The sequence below is a fragment of the Podarcis vaucheri genome, assembly GCF_965113315.1.
Source record: "Podarcis vaucheri genome assembly, chromosome: 16".
Classification (NCBI taxonomy): domain Eukaryota; kingdom Metazoa; phylum Chordata; class Lepidosauria; order Squamata; family Lacertidae; genus Podarcis; species Podarcis vaucheri.
The window spans coordinates 24,406,866-24,431,965 of record NC_138754.1 but is presented as its reverse complement, the minus strand read 5'-3'; the positions used below and the strand labels follow the sequence as shown (position 1 = coordinate 24,431,965).

The 25,100-nt window shown below is 47.7% G+C and overlaps 1 protein-coding gene across 5 annotated transcripts in view; it reads left to right on the top strand.

Annotated features, from left to right (window-relative positions):
• Positions 1 to 25,100, top strand: part of EMID1 (EMI domain containing 1) — a 68,044-nt gene that overhangs the window by 39,076 nt on the left and 3,868 nt on the right. For 3 of the 5 annotated variants that reach the window (XM_082203311.1, XM_082203313.1, XM_082203310.1), the window contains exons 9-14: positions 4,899 to 5,036; positions 7,706 to 7,786; positions 11,445 to 11,488; positions 11,962 to 12,024; positions 13,349 to 13,393; positions 14,860 to 14,904. In XM_082203311.1, coding sequence (XP_082059437.1) covers positions 4,899 to 5,036; positions 7,706 to 7,786; positions 11,445 to 11,488; positions 11,962 to 12,024; positions 13,349 to 13,393; positions 14,860 to 14,904 — 416 coding nt within the window. Of the gene's footprint in view, positions 1 to 4,898; positions 5,037 to 7,705; positions 7,787 to 11,444; positions 11,489 to 11,961; positions 12,025 to 13,348; positions 13,394 to 14,859; positions 14,905 to 20,245; positions 20,331 to 25,100 lie in introns of all 5 variants that reach the window. The other 2 variants (XR_014214498.1, XM_082203312.1) reach the window with 1 other exon arrangement.

Below are 25,100 nucleotides of genomic sequence, written 5' to 3'. Positions count from 1 at the left end.
CCACTGTACCGTATTTTTCGCTCTATAAGACGCACTTCCCCCCTCCTAAAAAGGAAGGGGAAATGTGTGTGCGTCTTATGGAGCGAATGCAGGCTCCATGGCTTCAGCGAAAGCAACGCGAAGCCTCCGGAGCACAGCGGGAGGATTTGGGCGGCTATCCCTGAAGCCAGGAGAGCAAAAGGGATTGGGGCACACCGATCCCTCTTGCTCTCCTGGCTTCGCTTCACTGGAGAGGCACTGCGCAGCTTTCCCTCTCTGCGCAGCGCCCCTTCAGCGAAGCGGGAGCAGAAATGGAAGGGGCTCTGTTTCTCCTGCTGCTCCGCTGAAGAATCCTTTGCACAGAGAGGGAGAAAATATTTTTTTCCTTGTTCTCCCCCTCTAAAACTAGGTGCGTCTTATGGTTGGGTGCATCTTATAGAGCAAAAAATGCGGTGGCTAGCAGCCTTGGGGGAGACTCCCCTCCCAAGTCTCCGGGACCTTTTTCTGCTGCTTTAAATGAATCATTTCAATATATAGTAAACGACGTTTCCGTGCACTGCTCTGGTTTGCCAGAAGCGGCTTAGTCATCCTGGCCACCATGACCTGGAAGCTGTACACCGCTTCCCTCGGCCAATAAAGCGAGATGAGCGCCGCAACCCCAGAGTCGGTCACGACTGGACCTAATGGTCAGGGTCCCTTTACCTTTAATGATTTGTTTAATCATATTCTTGAAGAAAGAAGAAACCTTTCTGATGTTGTTGCAAGTTGCTTTACGCTTGCCTTGCCTTGCAAAGAAACGGCAAGACTAGGCCAGCGGCTCCCAGTTAGCTAATACTTTTGAAAATGTTGATATCTTTTGAAAATGTTGATACACTAGTTTTTGTTATGTAAATGGTGGCACACAAACCCTGGGGTCCACAGACCACCAATTACCATATTTTTCGCTCTATAGGACTCACATTTCCCCCTCCAAAAATTGAGGGGAAATGTGTGTGCGTCCTATGGAGCGAATGCAGGCTCCTTGGCTTCAGTGATAGCAACGCTAAGCCGCCGAAGCGCAGAGGGAGCACTCCCTCCGTGTTCCAAAGGCTTCGCTTTGCTTTCGCTGAAGCCTAGAGAGTAAGAGGGGTCGGTGCGCACCGACCCCTCTCGCTCTTCAGGCTTTAGGGATAGCCGCGCGCAGCCCCTCTGGCAGGGAGAGGCTGCACGTGGCTATGGCTTCTTTAGCCCAGCACAGCTTCTCCTGGGAGGGAGAGGTTGCGTGGGGCTAAAGAGGAAGCCAAAACAGCCAACAGGATCCATCCCGCTGGCTGCCTTGGTTTGTAACATAGCCGCACGCAACCCCTCTGGCAGGGAGAGGTTGTGCGTATCCTGTACGCTGCTCTTTGGGGCTGGGGGGGAAATAAGATTATTTTTCTTGATTTCCCCCCCTAAAAACTGGGTGCGCCCTATGGTCCAGTGTGCCCTATGGAGTGAAAAATACGGTATACATTATTACATTTATATACTGAATTCTCCCTCCAAGGAGCTCAAGGTGGCCTACATGATTCTCCCCCTCCTCATTTAATCCTCACAGCAGCCCTGCAAAATAGGCTAGGCTAGGCGGCACTGTCTGGCCCACGGTCACACCCCATGGTGAGCTTCACGTGCCTCAGTGGGGTTGTGAACCCTGATCTCTCCCACATTGTACTCTCATGCTCTACCCACTGCACCACACTGTCTCTCACTCCAGTGACGTGGTGATGTGGGCCACGGGTTCCTCTGCAGGACGAATGTTTGTTCTCTCTCCTGGTCTAAAACCTCTTTTTTGGGGGGGGGGGGACACGAGAGTGAAGCATGTCTCCAATGTTAAATCGGGGAGGGGATGGTTTGGAAGTTTGCCTCCATGATCAGAAATCTGAGGAAAACACAGTTGTTGTAGGGTATCTTGAAGTCTCTCGTAGTGGGCTTTTTTGTGGGGGGGATTTGCTGGGGTGGAAGCACCCTCCCCGGGCAAGCAAGGCTGGGGATCTGAGCTCACGTGGAGCTGTGGTCGTACTTGGCCGGCCGTCTCTCTGGGTCTGCATAATGTTTATTGGGTTTGGAAAGCGTCCCAGAGAAAGTTGCCTCTGGCCGTTTGGAGTTAAAACATTAACCAGCCAGCCCAACCCCACACAGACCCCATTCACCACCCTCTTCCCCACCCCCCACTCCTAGGCCTAACTCTCCTCTGTAAATCCCACCTCTTTGTTCTGGACCTCCCTGAGCTAATTTTTTTTTAGGGGGGAGCAGGGAGTGAGTGGGAAGGGGTTGCCTTTGCCAAATCCAGTCTCCCCCTTCGCTTCCTCCGCTCCCGTCTCTGCACGCTCCCGGTCTTCAGCTGCAAGCCGCTCGGAGCCAAAAACCTGCCTCTGAACTCCTTAGTGATGGGATGGGGAAGCCTGTGGCACCCCAGATATTGTCAAACTCCAGCTCCCATCGTCGGACCTTTTGGACTTGCTTGCTGGGGCTGAGGAGATTTGGAGTTTCATCTGAAGGGCCACAGGTTCCCCATTTGCGCCTTATAACAAGAAGATCAGCTCCAATCAGGAGAAGGAGTGGTGTCACCTTTTTTCAGACGCCAGCTATTTAGTTCCCATGGCAACATATTGTCCAAGGTTACATGGCAAACAGGAGTTCTCAATAAAGCTGGCTAGGGCCTATTGACATAGCGAAAGGAATTGGGTTGACTATTTATTTATTTATTTATTTAATAACTTTATTTAGAATTCAACAATAGCAAAGGAAAAAACCACCGTAATTGCTACATCAATTCATTACAATTAACCAATTTTAACAATATATAAATAATAATAGAAAAATTACACAACATCACTCTTAACTTACTGAAGTTTACATATTACACTTTGATATCATTATCTCTTTCTTAACGAATCAAAAAGAAAAAGACCAAGAAAGGAGGCACAAAAAAGAAAAGCAAAGAGGAAGAAGAAGGGGGGGGAGGGGGTAAAGGAAAAAAGAAAAACAAAACAAACACATTTGACTTCCGATTAGACTCATTGTATTATTATTTCTACTATTTTTTCACACACTGTTCCAGATTATTGCATTTCTTTCTTTGTTTTCGTCAGATATCGAAAAACATTATATTTGTTGTTTTACAAGGATCATTCTATTTCTGCCAGGAGGTATTTGTTACTGGGTTGCCAGTTTTAGCAGCCATCCTCTTCTGCAGACCCCAGTCTTACAGCTACAGAATCCCACGGTTGCAGGGGATCCCCAGAGGACATCCATGCCAACCCCAATCCTCATTAACAACATAACGACAACGTGGAGTTTGCCACATGAAGCAGAGCCTTCTCAGTGGTGGCACCCTGGTTAAGGCATTTCCTCTTTATTGAAACCGGACTCTTTATTGAAACCGGTCTGCCCACGTTCTTTTCATTCAATATTTCCCACAGGCCTTTGCAGCATTATACGTAATTTGTGTTTGTATCATTTACTGCTGACCTGTCTGTGATTTTACTTGGGAGTTGGCTGCAGTGCTAGTCCTAATCAGAGTAAGCCCATTGAAGTTAATGGATACCACTAACTTAGGTTCATGCACGCATTTCAATGGGTCTATACAACCCTTTGTTTGGGGGCATCAAAAGAAAGGGCATCATATGGGAAATGTTACAATAATTTATCATCATCATCATTGATAATGATAGGTGTGGTGATAAGTTAAATCAAGCAGGCCGAATTGTGCCCAGTTGCTGATTCAAGGGTAGCATCACAAGAGGCGAAACTTGTTTTCATTTTTAAATGAAAGCTGAGGTTTTCCAGAAGCTGGATTTGGTGGTGCACTTGTGGTCGTGCACAGTTCTGACAACCACGCAAATCCCAGCTTGTACAGCTCACATTCTGCTGTTCCTCATGCTCAGCATGAGAGGCAGTGTGGCACTTGGTTGACCACAAACTTGACATGAGCCAACAGTGTGACGCGGCAGCTAAAAAAGCCAATGCAATTCTGGGCTGCATCAATAGGAGTATAGCATCTAGATCAAGGGAAGTAATAGTGCCACTGTATTCTGCTCTGGTCAGACCTCACCTGGAGTACTGGGTCCAGTTCTGGGCACCACAATTCAAGAAGGACACTGACAAACTGGAACGTGTCCAGAGGAGGGCAACCAAAATGGTCAAAGGCCTGGAAACGATGCCTTATGAGGAACGGCTAAGGGAGCTGAGCATGTTTAGCCTGGAGAAGAGGAGGTTAAGGGGTGATATGATAGCCATGTTCAAATATATAAAAGGATGTCATAGAGGAGGGAGAAAGGTTGTTTTCTGCTGCTCCAGGGAAGCGGACACGGAGCAATGGATCCAAGCTACAGGAAAGAAGATTCCACCTAAACATTAGGAAGAACTTCCTGACAGTAAGAGCTGTTTGACAGTGGAATTTGCTGCCAAGGAGTGTGGTGGAGTCTCCTACTTTGGAGGTCTTTAAGCAGAGGCTTGACAACCATATGTCAGGAGTGCTCTGATGGTGTTTCCTGCTTGGCAGGGGGTTGGACTCGATGGCCCTTGTGGTCTCTTCCAACTCTATGATTCTATGATTCTATAATAGTGTCGGACTCGAATCTGTGAGAGACCAGGGTTCGAATCCCCGTTCTGATCTGAAACTCACTGGGTGGTGTGACCTGGGACTGCCCACTGTCTCAACCTGAGCTACCTCACAGGGTTGTTGTAAGAGCGAAATGGGAAGAATGGGGAACCATGTGCACCATGCTTGAGCTCCTTGACAGAAAAAAGTAGCGTATAGATGTGATAAATAACTAAAAAGGTGGCACCCTGAGCTTTTGCCCACAGGTGCTGGAAGAAACCCACCTTTCCTGGCTCAGCTCTCGTTGTTCACCGTTGTGTTGTTTTGTTTTGTTTTCCCCTCCCACCGTTTCATCCAGGGCCTCCGGGGCCTCCTGGTCCCCCCGGGCGGGACGGCGCAAGAGGTTTCCCCGGAGAAAAGGGCCTTCCAGGACCTCCTGGACCACCAGGCCCACCAGCCCCTGTGGGACCAAAGATATCGCCCATTCCAGATCAAAGTGAGTAACCTCCCAGGCAAGGGAAGTGTCTTGGCCACAGGCGTAGGGAACCTCAGGCCTGTGAGCTGGATACGGCCCTCCCGGCCTCACTATCTGGCCCTTGGAACTCTCCTCAGGCCATGCTCCCTTGGCCTCACCCTCTCTGAGTGCTTTGCCCTCAGTGGAATGTGTCCTTGAACTTGGATCTTGCTGCCCTAGATGGAGGACTAAGAGGGCTGTGGCAGTGTAGAAGCTTGCCTACTGTACAAAGGCTAAATTATTTCAGTTTCAACTAAGGTGTGGTTGGCTGCCCTAAAACATTGGCTCAGGATTTCAGTGTTTGATCTAGGGAAGGGTTTGCACCAACACCTGGCCAATGAGGAATTTGTCAGCAAATGGCAGAAAACCATGGCTAAAAAAGCCACCTCTATTGGTCTGTCACCCCCCCAACTGTATTACCTGGGTTATGAAGGTGCCCTAAAGACGTTAAAGCAAAGATTATGGGAAAATGCACACAGTGACTTGCGATCTTGATTACACGCAGTCTGTAGTCTGCTGGCAGTAGGAGTACAATATGGGCATGTCTTTAAGTTAACATCTTACATTAAAAAACTGACAGTACCAAATTATTGAAGGCTTTTCACCAAAGCCAGACTAAACCTCTTTCCTTCTGCAGTGTTGGATGGCAGGTTGAGAGGAGTTCCCTACCAGGACAGACTTTGCTCGTGTGCTCAAGACATCAATTCCATAAAACATATTTTGTTGCACTGTGCAAAATATGAGCAAGCCAGGGCTGAACTGATATTACCCTTGCTGGTACCTTTCCCGGGCAAATCAGAGGCTCACTATGTCAGGTTCCTATTGGAAGACTAGACAAACACTAGAACATTAGCAGTGGCAAAGTTTTTATCGGTGGTTGCAAGAACCAATGATCCCTATATTCTGAACAAAATGCATGTTTAACCTGGAGGTAGGCTGTATGAATTGTGTATTGCTTTGTAACGATTTGTTGGGTCTCTGGACCGTAATAAAGGTTGATGATGATGTAAATTATTTACATTTGTTGCCCTGCCCACTTTTGCCTCTTGCCCCGCCCACCACTGGCGTGTGGCCCTTGAGAGGTTGCATAGAAGGGAATGCAGCCTTTTTGCTGATTAAGTTCCCCTGCATTAGCTGCTCATTTCCTGATCTGTTTTTGTGAGGTGAAAGATGCTTAAATCTCTCGGTCCAGGATGGTTTTGCCCATTCGCTCTCCCCTTGATCTGTCTACTACAGTCTCCTGTTCGAACTGCTGTTTTCTTTTAAGGCAGCCTTGGCCACACTGGCACCGTCCAGATGTTTGGGACTATATCTCCCATCAGCCCCAGCTAAATCTTTGTTTAGAAAATGCCTTTGGGGCTCTTCAGTTCCAAGAAATATCTCCGCAAAAAATGCATATACGGATAAAAGTTGGAGGATTTGGGATCCCAGACTTAGAATTGTATCACTAAGCATATTTACTGTCAGGTACACAATTCTGGAGACCCATAACTGAAAACAATGGTCCAAATTGGGCTACTTTGGACCTTTAGAAAGATGGGCAGCACTTGGGTTTTTAATACATTAATGCTCAAGATAACATCAGTTCGAACAATGTGGCACCACACATCCAAAAAATATAAATTCGACCTTTTCTCCCACGACAAAATGACTTTGTGGGGAAACCCATCTTTAAAAATCAGGAAAGAAATGTTCGTATGGAAGAGGTGGATGAATTTCGGTATACAGTGGTACCTCGATTTAAGCACAGCTTAGTTTAGGAACAACTTGGATTAAGAACGCTGCAAACCCGGAAGTAGATGTGTTTTGGTTTGTGAACTTTGCCTTGGAATAAGAACATGTTCCGCTTCCGCTTCATTTGTAAATTGAGTCCCCCGCTGCTATGGGAAAGCACGCCTCGGTTTAAGAATGCTTTGGTTTAAGAAAGGACTTCCGGAACAGATTAAGTTCATAAACCAAGGTACCACTGTATTAACGTTAGACCAGCTGATAAATGAAGAGGATGAATTTTATACATATTCCGTCTTAAGAGTCAGATTACCTACAAATGCTCAATGGCAATGCTTGCTAACCACCATCTATGGACCAGCAGCTTTTACAGCCTCAGAGACCCCCAGAGATATTGAAGCAGTTGATTAGTTCTTACGCAACAGCAACAAAAAATGGTCATCAACATATATAAATCTTTGTTACTAGCTAACTAAGGGAGGATTGGAATAAAGAATTAAGAGATCACATCTGGAGGGTGACAATTTACCAAGGCTGTTTCACAGGGGATGGTTTGACTGCCTATTATAATAGCGGAGGTTTTATATTTTGAGGGATTTAAAAGCTTTGCGAACTGCTCAGAGGCTTATTTTGGCATTAACCGGTACAGAGGATGGTCTGCGCACGCGCGGGTCACGATTCGGCGCTTCTGCGCATGCACAAAGCGTGATTTAGCGCTTCTGCACAAGTGCAAGCACCGAAACCTGGAAGTAACCCGTTCTGGTACTTCCAGGTTTGGCGTGGTGCGCAACCCGAAAACGCACAACCTGAAACGTCTGTAACCCAAGGTATAACTGTATAGAAATCAATACTTTGAATAACCAGCCTGGTTTCCAAAGGAGAGACACCCATTCCCTGGTCTTTCTCTGCTTGTGTGATTTCAGGGGACCCACTTCTGTCAAACACCTTCATTGAAACGGGGGTCATTGGTCCAGCTGGGCCGCCTGGCCTTCCGGGACCAATGGGTAAGTCTCTTTTTGGCCCTGTATCTTCACCCAGGGATGGGAGAATGACGAGCAGCAGCTCTATGGGGTTTCAGGCGGCATTGTCTGCCAGGCCTTCCTGGAAACTCTTTTGGGGATTGAAACTGGGACTTTATTTTTATTTTTTAAATAAATTTTTATTAGATTTTACATTTCCCCCCAGTCATATTACAACATATCAAATTGTCAAATAGAAACAATACATTCCCCAAATTTCCCCCTCCCTGCCAACTTTCCTCAACTTCCTCCTCTGGTTTTGAACATATTGGCTTCCCCTGCTTGCTATATTACATCACATCTAAATTTTCTATATTAATTGTTATTATCTCTTATCATTTTAACATCACCTTTCTAATTTTTTGTACTTATTTTTGTTGCTTGTAAGTGTTTACTCAAACCCTGCTAGTGAGTCTGTTTCTTTACATTGTTTCTGTAGATGCAACATAAATGGTTCCCAATCTTTTAAAAAATCTTTATTGTCTTTATCTCTGACTCTTTCTGTTAGTTTCGCCATCCCATCAGTTTTTGAATCCATTCTTCTTTAGTTGGTATTTCTTCGCTTTTCCATCTTTGGGCTAGTAATATCCTAGCCGCCGTCGTAGCATACATAAAGAGTTTCTTCTTTTCTCTTGGCAGTTCTTGACCTGTAATGCCAAGCTTCAGGTTTTTAAATAAAAGTTAGTTTGAACATTTTCGAACCTGGGACTTTAGATGCTCTGAGTTATGGCCCTTCCTACAGAAACAGCAAAATGTGAAGCTTCCTCAGGCAGACAAACAGGTAGACCATTGTTCCATCTACCGTATTTTTCGCTCTATAGGACGCACCCGACCATAGGGCGCACCTTGTTTTAGAGGGGGAGAACAAGAAAAAAAAATCTCCCCCTCTCTGCTCAGCGCCCCTTCAGCGAAGCGGCAGGAGAAACGGAGCCCCTTCAATTTCTCCTCCCACTTGGCTGAAGGGGCGCTGCACAGCTCTCCCTCTCTGCTGAAGCCAGGAGAGTCTTGCTCTCCTTTTTTAAAAATAAATATTTTTTATTAGATTTTCCATAAAAAAAAAGATTTTTACAAAATTATACATCCATTTTGATAATTTTCCGTTTATTTTTTATCCTCGTCTCACATTTCCCAATATTATATTGCACTCAAATACTCTTAATCACATCATATTTTTTAAACAATATTTCTAACAGTAATTTCACAGAGCTTCTTGAAAGCCAACGAACGTTATTTGCTCATCACAGAAATTTTTGATATACTCTGTAAATTTCTTCCAGTCCTCGGAGAATCTCTGGTCACGTTGGTTCCTAATTCTCCCCGTCAATCTGTCCATTTCTGCGTATTCCATCAGTTTCATCCTCCATTCTTCTTTCGTGGGCATCTCTTCCTGTTTCAATTTCTGTGCCAGCAAAATTCTGGCTGCTGTTACTGCATACAAGACTAATTTCACATCTTTTTTACAAATTTCATTATCCAGTATTCCCAACAAGAGAGCTTCTGGTTTTTTAACAAAAGTATATTTCAGCATTTTCTTTAACTCATTATAGATCATCTCCCAGAAGCTTTTTACCTTCTTACATTCCCACCACATATGGTAAAATGTTCCTTCTGTCTCCTTACACTTCCAACATTTATTACACACTTTATACATTTTACCCAGTTTTACTGGGAGAGTCTTGCTCTCCTGGCTTCAGCGAAAGGAACCTGAAGCCTGCGGAGTGCAGCTGGAACTTGCGCTGCGCTCCGAAGGCTTCAGGCGGCTATCTCTGAAGCCTGGAGAATGAGAGGGGTCGGTACGCACTGACCCCTCTCACTCTCCAAGCTTCAGCGAAAGCAACACGAAGCCTCCGGAGCGTGGAGGGAGCGCTTCCTCTGCCCTTCGGAGGCTTTGCGTTGCTATCGCTGAAGCCAAGGAGCCTGCATTCGCTCCATAAGAAGCACACACATTTCCCCTTAATTTTTGGAGGGGAAAAGGTGCGTCCTATAGAGCGAAAAATACGGTAACTCAATATTGTCCACATGGACCGGCAGCAACTCTCCAGGGTCTCAGGCAGAGGACATTCCCAGCTGTACCTGGGGAGATGCCATCAGGGACTGAATCTGGGACCTTCTGCCTGCAAGGCGGATAGATGCCCTACCTCCATGTTTGGCCCTTCTCCAAAGGGAGTCTAGGAAGAGACAGGAGAACCACAGGAGATATTCCAGATGGTGTCGCTATGCAGATACCTGTCAAAAGCCGGGTCCACGAAATGTGGCCATTCCACCCTGAACGCTTGAAGTGCCTCTCCCCATAGTATCTGACTGCTGAAATGAAATTTGTGGCTTGCCGACGACCCAGAGACTATGTTAGCTGCGTGGACTCAATCTGTCCTCTGAATGTTTTGGACTCCCACCCAGCCGCAGCCGGTCTTTGCAGACCTGCCATTCCCAACCAGCACAACAGCTTTCTCGTGCTTCTTTCAGCCTTTTCTGTGAGTGTCCTGGTAGGAAACAAAGCAACCTGTTGCCATCCATGGGTGATGGGTCAAGCGACTTTAGGAAGGATTTGATAGCTGGTGTTCTATTGGCCTCTGGTGGCAGGTTTGATTATTGCACTTTCCGTTCCAGGAAAGTTGTTGGAAGTGTTTTCTGACCGTGGTAGGAATTGTTTTCCTCCGCCTAGACTAGAGCAAGAGTCTGCTAGGCCCAGCTGGGAAAGGAGGTCGCACAGTATTGTTGAAAACAAAAATTGCCCTTTTCCCTTATGGGGTATCCAAGAGCCCATATAGAGTCCTTACGCAGGTTCCCTATTGGTAGGAGAAAATAACAGAGGCCAACCAGAGAATACTGAGAAGCAAAGCAGCTAGTAAGCTTGATCTTTATTGATCTGTTGCAACAGGGTGCTCCCCTCACCCGCAGGAGAGAGGAGGAACCCAGAAAAATGGTGCACAAGGCTTTATAAAGACTTTTGAAATTGCCACCCTGTAGATCAAGACCACCCCCAGAAACATCATACATACATCACGGAAGGGGTGTAACCTAAGACCACCCCTCAGACCTATATCACAGAAAAGGCGGTCTAAACAGAAATTTGAATGTTTTTCTCCTGTCCTTGTTTATCTCCTGTCTGGCAGGTTACTTGATTAGATTTCCTGGGGAGCCTGGCTAGTCTTTTGTAATGATAAATACTGGGCCAGGTCACAGGCTCACACCCTATTCATATCTTAAATATGCCCTTAAGACAGGATTTGTGAGGAAAGAGACAATGGGGAGGTTTCCCACTTTGACCTTGCAGAGAAAACATTTGCTCAGTTTAGGAATCAAAATGGCTTCAGGTCGATCTTCCTGTGCTGATCTATGTATGTGCGGTTATGAACATTACCATATATCTAAGACCTCAAAATTCCTATCACAGTATTAAGTGGGAGTTGCAACAGATCAGGGCCAAATCCTGCCCCCTGGGGGTGGGAAGCAACAGCCACAACAAAATTCGGGGTGGGGTGGGAAGGTTGTAGTTACAGCTGCAGCCTTGTGGGTGCTGCTGGTTGGCCAATTTAGAAAAGGAGGTTTGGGGGGGTTTTGCCCCTCCCTCCAGCTCCTCCCTTCTCAAAGCAAGCAAAAACTAGTTGCTGACCAGGAGTGTGAAACCTCTTTCTTCCTGTAGGTCCTCCAGGGCCAGCTGGAACCCCAGGTCAGCCAGGACGTGATGTAAGTACCCCTGATCTCTGACGGAAGGAGGCAAGGGTTTCTGGGAGGGGCAGCACTTTTGCTGCGGAAACAGCCCAATTGCATTTTGAGCTGATGATTTGAATAGGAGGTGGTGTTTTTCCAGGGTCTGGAACCTCCCAGTATTTTGGGACTAAACTGTAGGTAACACTTAGCTGCCACCGTATTTGGGGTGGGGAGAGATCCCTTGCAACCGACTTGGAATAATTTTTATTAAAGATTTTCTTGAATTGCAAAAGAACGGTCCCTTGCAACTGAGATCCATTGTTTTTATTATTATTATTATTATTATTATTATTATTATTATTATTATTATTATTATTAATCGCGTCTTATGCAAGTTGTGTTATGTTGCTGTTTATTTGTACATCACCTTTCATTCAAACAGGCTTATTGTTGTTGTTGTTGTTGTTGTTGTTGTTGTTGTTTGAAGCTGCGACGGTTCTTTCTTTCAGGGGAGCCCCGGAACCCCAGGCGCCGACGGGGCAGCTGGTACCCCTGGAGAGAGAGGAGAAAGAGTGAGTACTGCCCTCCAGCATCACGTGCTCTCAGGCTTACATCCAAGTTTTATAGCATCATAGAATTGTGTGGTTAGATACATGCAGGAATCACAGCTAAGAATCAGCTTCCAGCTTGGTCAATCTCCTTAAACTGCGGTGTCCTTAACTCGACCAACCAAACTGGTTTGACTTGCAGCCGCCAGCAAGAAATTCCTCTCCACAAGATATACAGTCATACCTTGGGTTGAAGTAGCTTCGGGATGAATATTTTCAGGTTGTGTTCTGCAGCGACCCGGAAGTAATGGAGCGCGTTACTTCCGGGTTTCGCCGCTCGCGCATGCACAGGCATTCAAAATGACGGCACATGCATGCGCGGAAGCGATGAATCGCGACCCGCGCACGTGCGGACGCAGGTTGTGTTCGCTTCAGGATGCGAATGGGGCTCCGGAACGGATCCTGTTTGCATCCAGAGGTACCACTGTAGAGCTGTTATTACCCCTGCTGACGTCTGCACATCAAGCAGCTTTCAAAAGCATATCTACAGTGGCTGGCTGGAAGATGGCAACCCTCCATCTGCCAGAACAGGAAACTCAATGGAGCACTCAGAGCTCTTAAAGCACTGTGGGGCTGGAGGAACTACCCCTGTGGGATTTCACCCTGAGCCAGAGACATATAAAGAAGCAGGCGCCTCGCTCCAGGTCAGGATCGGACATGGGGGTGGGCTCTCATGTTCGTGTACTTGCCCGGAGGACCTGGGTTCAAATCCTGCCCTCTTGCTTTAGCACTGTGGGGAACCATTGGCCCTCCATGTGTTGCTGATCTACAACTCCTTCCAGCCCCAGCAAGGGGGTTGATGGGAGTTGGAGTTTAGCAAATTCTGGAAGGCCAGAGGTTCCCTGCATTTGCTTTAACCAGGGCCTTCTCGGTGGTGGCGCCCTCCCCTCAGATGTCAAGGAAATAAACAACTATATGACTTTCAGAAGAGATCTGAAGGCAGCCCTGTTTAGGGAAGTTTTAAATATTTGATGTTTTATTCTGTTTTTAATCTGTTGGGAGCCGCCCAGAGTGGCTGGGGAAACCCCGCCGGATGGGCATGGTGTAAAGTAATTATTATTATTATTATTATTATTATTATTATTATTATTGGCAGAGGATGAAGACCAAAAAGGGGTTTTAGGCAGGTCCCTGGAGGGTTGGTGGGGCAGGAGAACCGAAGCATATAGCCATGGACTGCATTTTCAAGGGGTTGGACTAGATGACTATTGAGGTCCCTCTCAACTCTACAGTTCTATGATTCTGTGACTCAGGTTTTCTCTTTTCTACTCCTTCGTCTCTCCTGTAGGGACCGCAAGGATATCCTGGCCGCCAAGGTCTAGACGGAGAACGCGTAAGTGTGGCACAGCAGAGGAGAGAGAATACCCTGCTAGGGTGGGTGCGAGAAATTTGGGTGGCTAGTGGCAAACCCCAGCAACCAGGGAAGTTCTGCACATTCTGAGAAATGTCTCTTACACTACATGAGAACTTCCTCGGTCACTGTTCTCTATGGGACTTTCATTCATTCGCTTGTTCATTCATTGATTCGTTTGAAGCAGGGCTGGGGGACCTGGGTTCCTCCGGAGAGTTGTTGGACTCCATCTCCCATCAGCCTCAGACAGCAAGGTCAACGGTCGGGGATGATGGGAGTTGAGTCCAGTGACATGTGAGGCCTGCGCGGGTTCACCATCCTCAATTCAAAAGCATTTATACCCAGCTCTTCAGTTCCCAAAACTGGCGTACAAATCAATAAAAAAAACAGCACAGTTCTAATAATCCTTTATACTTCTCCCAAACTTTAAAAATCGTTTTCCTTATAATATGATTTTGAAAACTTTGATGTACTCTTGCCTTTTCATACCACAAGTATGCATGCCAGCCAAATCTATTGTCATATCCTTTCAAATCTAATAGACCTGTATTTTTTAGTTTTATCCATTCCTGGATCCAGCAGATAGAGGAGGCTTCAAAATATAATTTCAAGTCTGGCAGGGAGAGGCCTCCTCTAGGTACTGGATTCTTAATATTACACAGTTATTATAATGGCCTGTCTCCATGCCCAAGACAGCATCCATAATCTGCCTTTCCCAGAGTGGGCCAAGCCTGCCCCCCCTCCCTGCACCACCCTTACCCTTGGAAAGAAAAAAGCTTTGGTTTTCCCTGACACCCGTATGAAGCTTTTTTATTGTATTACATACGTCTTACATCATAGGTCACTAACACGGGTTCTGTGAGCTCATAAGCCTCTGTGGAGTCCTTCCCATTCTCACTGAAATTTGGTTTTTGCCTGAGGTTGCAAATTCTTTATGCTGGGTTGATTACTAATTTCCAACCGCTTCCAGCTTATGGAAACCTTTCTCCATCTCTAATCATGACAATGAGATGTTGCAATTCTCAAATGCTCCCAGAATTATCTTAATAAATCCATCTTACTAGGTTCCCCGTGTGCTTTTCCAAAATGTTGCATGTAAGATTCTCCCTGCTGTTACGGTACATGGCTCTTGAATTTGGTACTTTGGTGTTATATGCTGTTTTACACAATTCAGCAAGGGGGCAAGTGCCTTTGCATGCAGAAGGCTCAATTCCCAGCAGCTCCAGGTAGGTCTGGCAATGTCCGCATGTGATTGCTGCTGCCAGTCAGTGCGAGCAGTACTGTGCTAGATGGACCACTGGCCTTACACTCTGTGTAAGGCAGCTTCCTAGGTTCCAACAACAGCAGAAGAGGGTCTAATGCAATTTCCTATTTGAAAATTTCTTTTGCAATAACCACAGACCGCCCCAAACCTTTGTTTTCTCATGTCTTTTCTCCTTCCGCTTCAGGGTGAGCCGGGGCCCAAAGGTGAACCAGGCGAGAAAGGCACCTGGGTAAGCTGGTGGGGTGGGGTCGGGGTGGGGACCCTCCTTTTCTCTCCTCTTCCCCCACCCCAGACGCTCGCTAGCTCAACCAAGGGACACTGAGTCTTGGAAACCAGCTGGACTTGCAAAAATCTGCCCTGATGCCCAGCTCTCTGCCCCCATTGTGCCCTCATCAACAGAAGCCCATTTCCACTACTCAGACGTGAGCCAAGCTGGCAGGTTTCTAGGGGTGTGCAAGAGATATAAGGGGAACTGAAATGAAGGCGCTTTCCTATTGAGACCTCCCAGGGTATGCAAAACAGCCAAGAGCCTCGCGGCACCTTGAAAGCAGCTTCCCCACCAGCACCCACTGATTTTTGGACCGCAATTCCCATCACCCCCAGCCAACAGAACCTTTTTCCCATCAACCCCAGCAGCACAAGACTGAGGCTGATGGGAGTTGAAGTCCAGAACCATCTGCAGGGAGGCCACATTGGGGAAGGAAGGCTACCCTAAAGGTTTATTGTGTGACGTGAGCCACCGTGAGCCAAAAGCTGCTTCACCGGACATTTTATTTCTCAGAGCTCAGTGCGTATTCTGCATGAACAGAACATTTTTGTTGTTCACCAAAATGATCAAAGTTCTTTGCCAAGAAAAACCACATGTGATGATCTATATGGACTGTGTAAATCTTTTGTGTCCACATTTTTGTGGGCTTTTAAGCCTATTTCCACAGCCTTAAGGACTAGAAACTTGGTTTTTTGTTTTAAAAAAGAAAGCTTCCCATCTTGGAGATGCGGAATTCTTCCTTTGCATGCTACAGTGGGAGCAATAAGCACAGCTTTCTTGTCGCTGGCCAACGCAATCTGAAACCAGGACCGGACGTGTGAGGCTGCCTTTCTCCTCCCATAGGCAAGAGAACGGGAACACTCTGGCACGATCCCAACTACGATTGCCAACTCTTCAACCCGCTGCTGCAGCTCTGCCTTTTAGGAGCAGCTTGGTGTGCAAATGTTGGCAACCGATTATGACTCCATAGTGCGAAAAGTGTTGTGGGCTGATTTTTGCAGATCAGAGTTTTTTTTTTAAAGAACAGAGTGGGTGGGTCCATATTTTCTTCTTCCTCATTTCCAGTCATTTGGCAACCCTAATTTCAGTCTCCCCACCCTTGCAAAAGTATCCAGGAGCTTTTTTGCATTGTGTTCTGTGTTCTGTTTCATTGCTGCCCCTTGAAATAACATCTGCTCCAATCATCAAAACACTCAGGTCATCACCCATCCCATCCATTTAAAGCAGTATCATATCACTATTAACAGTCCTGGCTTGCCCCCAAAGAATCTTGTGAGCTGTAGTTGTTTGTTATGGGTGCTGAGGGTTTTTTAGGACCACCCCCAAATTCCCCATTCCCAAAGCTACAATTGCTAAAGTGGCTAAGCAATCACAGAGTTGTAGAGTTGGAAGACCCAAAAAAAGTTCACTAGTCCTACCTTATGCTGTGCAGGAATCACACCTAAAATAAACCCTTGTTCCCAGACAATTCTGGGAATTGTAGCTCTGTAAGGGAGAATAGAGGGTCTCCTCTTAACTCTCTGCATTTTAAAGGCGAACCTACCTTGATTTGCATTTTTCAAACCAAGACATGAAAACTTTCACATATCCAAATTTTGCAATGCAAAGTTTTCTTCCTGGAGAGTGAGCCCAAATGAATGCTAAGGAACTGGGGGGTGGGGGTGGGAATTGGCTTGGTTTGGTTTGCATATATCTGGGTTAAGTGTCCAGAAAAATGCATATATTTGTGGAGGAAAGCATACCCCCCAAAAAAAAGCCTAAGTATTAGCACTGTTATTAAATTTGCCATACCGCTCCATGCCAAAATAGTCTTCTGAGAAATACGTCAGGGAGAATTGCATGTAAAACTCTGTGCGTGTAAGGAAAACAAGGAGTGCAAAACTGTGCGTTAGGTGAAAACGAGTCTCAGATTGCTGTGGACTTAAAAATTAAATTGCAGAATGACAGGGAAAGTGAACTTCAGTTTGAGGAAACACGAAATGGAGGGAATTTGCCCATTCCTCATGAAAGTAGCCGGGCTCCGATCTGGGATTGTATTGCGAGCTCAGCCAGGCCAGAAGCAAAGGCCATAAAATGAAGCACGGAGAACAGTTGTGGAGGCACCTTGGGCCCTCTGTATGCTGGACTACAACTCCAATCAGCCTTGGCAAACGTGGCTAACGGCCAGGGATGACGATGATGATGATGATGGGAGTTGTAGTTTAGCAACATCTGGAAGGCTCAAAGTTCCCCACTCCTGACTTGGAATATGGCTCAAATTCTAGAGATGGGGGGAAATATCCGGGGATCCTTGTCTGAGGGCTCTCTCCTGCCTGTCTCTTTCCCTGGCCACCACCCCCACTGAACCCCCCTCACCCCACTCTACCCAGGGGCTTGGTGTGCTGGTGCCAGAACTCCTGTGTTCCGTCTGTTCCTCTGAGGCACGGAATTGGGACCTTTTTCTGCCATAGGGGGGCCACATACCAGTGGTGAACGTGGCCAGAGGCGGGGCAACACGTGTAAATTCCACCTTTGTACAATAGGCCAGTTTCTCCCCCGTCCCCCCACTCCATCCCTACCCTTGCTCTGGGAGGAGGGCAGATCTTAGCCCTCTGCTCTGTTTGTTGTTACATGTGGTGCAAAGGGGGGGGGGAGTCCGCTTTGCATTACCTCTGCCACTGGCCAGGGCTGATGGAAATTGTAGTCCAAAAGATCTGGATGGCACCAGTTTGGGGAAATCTGAGTTAAAGAGATGCCCTCCCCTTAACGGGGAAGACTTGGGAAGGGCTGTAGCTCACTGGTAGAACATCTGGTTCAGTCTCCACCGGTGGATGGGAAAGACCGCCTGTCTAAAAAAATCAACCCCAAAGAGTTGCTGCTGGTCAGTGCAGACTGGGCTTCCCAACCCCCCGACTTCATGGACCCTTTTCAGTCGTCACCGACACCCAACCCAAGTTCTTAGGAACATGAACGAGATAAAGTCAAGAAAAATCGATCCGTAACGAACATTTATTAATTCCTATCACTAGGATAAGGAGTATTGTTGCATTGCGGAATCATCTTATTAGATGCAAAGGTTCCTCACTGGCACTCTGTACATGCTCCTGCCCTTGATTTCTGAGACTCCTAATTCCCACTACAGTCGTACCTTGGTTTTCAAACAGCTTAGTTCTCGAACGTTTTGGATTCCGAACACCACAACCCCGGAAGTGACTGTTCCAGTCTGCAAACAATTTTTGGAAGCAGAACGTCCAACGGGGCTTCTGATTGGCTGCAGGAGCTTCCTGCAGCCAATCAGAAGCCACAATTTGGTTTCCGAACATTCTGAAAGTCGAACGACTTCCAGAACAGATTATGTTTGACTTCCAAGGTACGACTGTATAGGCCACAAGTGCCTTTTCTGTGCCTAGGACGTCTTCATCAAGCCCTGGCACAAACCCACCAACCTCCAGGGAAGGGGTCAGTATTGACCGCTTCGAGAACCCCCTCTGCAGACAGCATTGAGTGAGATGGACAGATGCTTTGACTCGCCAGCAAGCAGCTTCCACCGTGCCTTTGCCTGTAACTGGAAAGATGTTCCTGCTTTTAGGTTCAGCTGTCTCGCTCGCCCCAACTTGGGACCTTGCTTTCCCAGCTCTCACTGGGATAGTTTCCCCTCCTTCCTGCTAGAAGTGAGAGGGACTGTTCTCCCCTCGCTCTGTGTGTTTGGCCCCATTCGGCCCCATACATTTAAATCAGTGTCATTCCCTTTCACACAGTCGCGGCTTCCCCCAAAGGATTCTGGGAGCTGTAGTTAGTTAAGGATGCTGAGACCCCTCTCCCCCTCCTAGAGCTGCAGTCCTCAGATTGGTTTAACAGTCATTACTCTTTCCCAGAGAACTCTGGGGACTGAGCGGGAATAGGGGGTCTCGCCTAACACTGCTTAGCCGCTGTAACAAACTACAGCTCCCAGAATCCTTTGGGGGATTTGTGGCATCAAAGCACTTTAAAAGGGATGGTGGGAATGTGGCCTCAGGGATATAGCTCTGGGAATCTGGTTACTGCATCGGTCTCTCTCTCCACCTCCATGCCACCCTCGAGGTCGCTGCATTTGGGACCGCCCCCTGCTACTAACCCCCCATGCATGTGCTTCTGCTGTCCTCGTGCCCACACACCTGACTTCCTGAGCAAGGAGGGAAAGCTCATATCTCCTCAACACCAAGCCCAGACGGCCGTATCTGGGGCTCTGTGCCATTGTGGTTCTTCTGTTCATTTTCTTTGCTTTGGTTTGGCATCCTTCCTGTGGGTGCTTCTGGTTGGACCCAGCAGCCTGCTTCTCTATAACCCAGCTTTCTACATTTGCAAAAGCAGCACAGAAGGTCTCCCATGGCTTTATCTATTTTGCATTTAAAGCCCACCTTTCTCCTCCAAGCAGCTACAGGGTCCTCCCCCTCCTTGTTCAACAACCCCCCTGCGAGGTAGGTTAGGCTGAGAAGGAGGGACTGGCCCGAGGTGAGCTTCACGGATTTGATCTCTCTCAGGTCCTATTCCGACACTAACCACTGTGCAGCGCTGCCTGTCGGTGGGTTAACCCCTCCACTTGCTTGAGCTTCTGGATCTGTTGGGGAGTCCACCAGCGCTGCTTCCAAGGGGTTACGTCTCCCCAAGGCATTTGCCGGCCTGCAACGATGCAGAAGGTGGCAACCAACTGCCACTGATGCCAAGACAGCATCTTCTGCTGCACCTGAGGGCAGCTGGCTAGCTTAGCGGGCAGAGGGCGGGCACCTGGAGTGAGGGCAGGGAATCTTGGGTGCCAACACAGCCTGGCTCAGGAAGATTTCTGATGGTGTAATCCAGGGGTGAGAAACCTTTCTCCAGCCTGAGAACCACATTCCCATTTTTTTTTTTTGGGGGGGGGGTGGGATGCCTGGGGTGGGCAGGGCCACAGGCAAAATCAGCAATAAGGAAGCTGTTCCAGGGTGCGAGGTGAAGCTGCCTTAGTTTCAGGACGAAACTTTCCCTCTGATTATATCTTTCTCTCCCTGCGAGCTGCGCCAACTGAATGATACTGTTTGCTCAAACTCCTTAAACGACTGCACATGCATGATAGATACTTGATAGATGCTCTGTTTGCATTTGTGCCCCTTGGGTGTGTGGGTGTGTTGTTGTAATTTCTGATGGCCGAAACAAATGCGGACGGGAGGGAGGGTTAGGCATGCCAAACCTCAGTTCACACCCCCCCCGAACCTCCCTCTCCTTTTTGCACGTATTTGTGCGCATGCACACACACACCCCTGCACGTGCGTCCCCTTCACGGCCGTGTCTGTCTCTCTTTCGTCCGCAGGGGGAGGGTTTGCACCAGCTGCGAGAGGCTTTGAAGATTTTAGCTGAGAGGGTTTTAATCTTGGAAACAATGATTGGGCTGCATGGTGAGTAGAGACAGACAGGAGGACAAAATTCCCCCCACGGCCCCCCCAAGGCCAGGAGGGGTCAGGAAAAAGGGGGCCACCATGGGGGAGGCCCCGCCCAGGTCTGTATGGTGATCTGCTTAGGGCGGTTTGCCCTGTTCTTGCAGCCTTTTGCAAAATCCAGGGGTTCAGTTGCGCCCTTGGCTGGCTACTGGGCTGACTCTCTGGGTCCTGTGGGGAGCAGGCCTGGCACAATGTGTTGAGGGCGGTTCAGCCATGGCACAGTCTCCATGGCAATGTCCATGGTGACATCAGGAAGTGGTTGCACAGGGTCTGCTGGCAGAAGCAGATTCCCCCCCCCAACCCCAACCCCCAATTTTTGTTGTTTTTGTTGGCATCTGTCTGTCTCAAGAGACAATGGAGTGCACCTCCAGAGGTGAACCTGAACTTCTGTGTTAGCAGCACCTAAGTGACCTCCCCGGGGCGCAAGCCTGAGCAGTATGGAGGTCCTAGGCTGCCCAAATGGCAAGACCCCCCTCTTGGCCTTGCTGATGTGGTCCAAAGGAAAACAGAGCAAGACGTTTGGTACCACCTTGGCTGCAGCAGTTGCCAGGAGGAGGCATGCAAGGCACCCTCCAGCCGTCTTAGGGACTCCATTCTGGATTTGTGTAGGGTTTACTCCATAGCTTTTTCTTCTCCCAAAGATATCCCCCAAGGCAGCGGAGGTTTAGGACCAGAGTTCTCATTCTCCTAAATGGGATACCTTCCCAGATGGACAAAACTCATCTCCCCCTCACTTGCCTCTACAGCACATACAGAAACTGTCTTCTGCGCCATTGAGTTAGGGATTTCTAAACCAACAGTCCTTCAAAACATTACAGTGGTACCTTGGTTCTCAAACTTAATCCGTTCCAAAACCAAAGCGTTCCAAAACCAAGGCAGCTTTCTCATAGAAAGTAATGCAAAACGGATTAATCTGTTCCAGACTTTTAAACACAACCCCTAAAACAGCAATTTAAAAAATACAAAGCCCCCCAGCAATTTAACATGAATTTTACTATCTAACGAGACCATAAAATGAAAAAATAAAAATGAAAAAATAAATCCATAAAATGAAAGCAATAATAAATGTACTGTACTATAAAATAAATAAGTATTGCAGATGATAAAAAAAAATTTAAAAAAAATTCTTACCTGCACTGTTGATAGTCATTGTTTGGATAGGGGGCTTTTATCCATTTCCACAGTCACACAATCAATCAGTAGCTGAACTGGGTTCCACGTAGTCAACAAAAACAAATTAACCGAAAAAGACTCAAAAACAAAAATGCAAAATAAATAGCAAAAACAAAAGCGCCAAACTTAATCCATTCCGGAAGTCCGCTTGGCTTCCGAAATGTTCGAAAACCAAGGTGCAGCTTCTGATTGGTGCAGGTGCCCCGGAAACAATAGCCAACAGTCGCATCGGATGTTTGGCTTCTGAAAAACATTCAAAAACCGTACTTCTAGGTTATCTGTGTCTGCGAACCAAGGCATTTGAGTACCAAGTAGCCACTGTACTACTTTTTGTCATATGTTGAACTTTTAATAGTCACTATGGTAAAAAAAGTAAAGGACCCCTGGACAGTTAAGTCCAGTCAAAGGCGGCTATGGGGTTGTGGCGCTCATCTCGCTTTCAGGCTGAGGGAGTCAGCTTTCCGGGTCATGTGGCCAGCAGGACTAAACCGCTTCTGGTGCAATGGAACACCGTGACAGAAACCAGAGCGCACGGAAACACCGTTTACTAGTCACTTGCTATATAGAGAGGCTCTAAGCAACTTAACAAAACTTGTAGGGTGTCATGGATTTCAAAAGACACGCAGAGAAAGATTTCTCAGTCCGGTGTTAGTTTTATTTGTGCTCATACAATCAGTGGTCATGGGAGAGGACTAGAAAAGGAACTCTCCAAACAGGGGATCCTTATAGAAAAATGTACTCTTACAGCATTGGGCTCAGATAAAACTTAGACAAATTGCCCTCCTTCCTTGTACAGGGATGAACTTTTCTGCTTCTGAGCATGGTTACCAGACAGATAGATAGAGATGGACTGTAGCTCTCAGGAAGACCAGCTCTTCTCACGCTTGGTTCAAGGCAGAGAGAGGAGGCCTTTGGGGAACACACTGGGGTGGGGCATATTTTCCCCTCAAAAGCATAGCATAAAATCAGGGGGGATATACAATAAAAAAACAATTCAATGAATATTGCTAACCAAAAGCAATTTTCCAGTCAAAGCACTCAAACAAGGCAGGTGGGGAATCAGGACCAGGGTGGGGCTGGTGTTTTTAGGATGGGGTGTCAGTGTTGACGCAGATGAAGCCAGTCTGGGCCAGACTCGGAGAGAGCCTCTGCTCAAGGCCACACAAACGACCCAAAGAAAGGAGAATCTGCAGAGTCCCTAAGTTAACACCTGAGGCAGACAATCCCATAAGCACCACCCTCCTTTTCCTGGCAGCAGAAATACAGTACAGTGGTACCTCTGGATGCGAACAGGATCTGTTCCGGAGCCCCGTTCACATCCAGAAGCAAACGCAACCCGCATCCGCGCGTGTGCAGGTTGAAATTTGCCGTTTCCGCACATGTGCATGATGTCATTTTGACTGCCTGCGCATGCACGAGCGGTGAAACCCAGAAGTAACGCGCTCTGTTACTTCTGGGTCGCCGCAGCGCGCAACCTGAAAATACTTATCCCGAAGCTACTTCAACCCGAGGTATGACTGTACAGAGAACGACCATATTGCTCACAAGCAAGGACTGTTGGTGGAGTGGAGTGGAGTGGAATTAGACACACACACACACAAGGCAGATTTTCCCTCCAGGGTTTTTTTCTGTCAAAAAATGCCCACCTCTCTGAATTTCCTACTGTAGAGTAGCATCTTTTCTTCTTGTTGTTTGACCGAGAATCAAGGCTGTGAGATCCAAGTCTGCTTTCCCTGACCTGGTCCCCTCCCCAGATGTTTTGGACTACAACTCCCATCGGCCCCAGCCAGGGATGGGGTGGGGGAAGAAATATGATTCAGTCTGCATTTCAAGGCAAGCCTCCCTAATTTGCAGTGTCCACATCAATGTGTGAACCGAAACACAGCCCTCCTGTGAAATTTGCACTCCTCTGAATTTTGCGGTGCAGTTCTGCTGCCAAATGATGCATTCAAAAACACATATATTAGAGTGCATATAAACCATTACATTAGTGAAAACAGTTCTGCTATAGTGTATGGACTAAATGCTGTCCTCGTGAAAAGACTATACAAAGCTGCATTATATTGGGGGGAATTGCTTTGCAAAAAACCACAACAATCAAACAGAGCAGTCAAAGCAGTTTGATTTCCCCGGGTCTCCTATGTAGTCTTGTATTGAACTGCGAAATTTTCAAAGTGTGGGCAGAGGGCTTCAGTTGCTACTACTGAGCATGTGCAGTAGTCTGAGCATGCTCAGTGTGGGGAAACAGAGGTGGTGGGCTTCTGGTGGCTACACCTCCAATAAGGTAGGAGCTCAGTGCCCTCTGGTGGCAGCAGCAGAAGAGAACAGCCACTTGCGCTCCCTTTCAACAGAGAGCGCAACTTTCCAAGCAATCCTAGGCTCATTTACTCAGAAGTAATTGCCACCCAGTTCAGCTGAGTTTACTCACAGGCAAATGTGTATAAGATTGCAACTGAAATGCTAATAACAACCCTGGATCAGTATAGCTGATGTTTTAATGCAACCATCAATTTATTAGGGTCAGTTTGCGACAAAAAGGGCTTACCAGACCTCAAACCTCCTTGCATTAATTCATTTCCACACGTTTTCACTCCAGGGGTATTCCAGGATGTGTGCTAGAGGTGAGAAGGATGCAGAAAGGTGGAAAGCAGGGCCGTTTCCTGGATTGGGATCCATCATTTTTCCAATGAAAATAGGGGCATCCTATTCCATTATTATTATTAGTAGTAGTAGTAGTAGTAGTAGTAGTAGTACAGTGGTACCCCGCAAGACGAACGCCTCGCGAGACGAAAAACTCGCAAAACGAAAGGTTTTTTCGTTTTCGAGTTGCCTCGCAAGACGAATTTCCCTATGGGCTTGCTTCGCAAAACGAAGCTTCCCCCGGGGACAGCGGGTCTTCTCTTTTGAAGCAAGGGGCTGGGGGGAGATAGCGATCTCCCTGCAGCCCCTTGCTGCAAAAGACGTCCGGGGGAAGCGGGGAAGCGAAGCGCTTCTTCCCCGCTTCCCCCGGACCTCTTCTGAAGCAAGGGGCTGCAGGGAGATCGCTATCTCCCCCCAGCCCCTTGCTGCAAAAGACGTCCGGGGGAAGCGGGGAAGCGAAGTGCTTCTTCCCCGCTTCCCCCAGACGTCTTTTGCAGCAAGGGGCTGGGGGGAGATCGCTTCTCCCGGTGCTCTGAAGCCGGGCGGGGGGCAGGGGACACCTCCCGCCGCCGCGGGGACACCTTTTGAAGGCAGGCGGGGGGGAGCAAAGACTTTCGCCCCCCGCCCGCCTTCAGAAGAGGTCCAGGACCTCTTCTGAAGGCTGGCGGGGGGAAAAGTCTTTGTCCCCCCTGCCTGCCTTCCCAGGAGCTTTTAAATCGCCCCGGACAGCGGAGAAGTCCTCCGCTGTCCGGGGCGATTTTAAAATGCCGCCCGCCAGCATTTTAAGATCACCCAGACAGCGGAGAAGTCCTCCGCTGTCCCGGGGTTTTTTAAAATGCTGGGGGTGGGAAGAAAAGCCCTTGTCCCCCCCCCCCAGCCTTCAGAAGAGGTCCCCGGACCTGGTCTGAAGGCGGT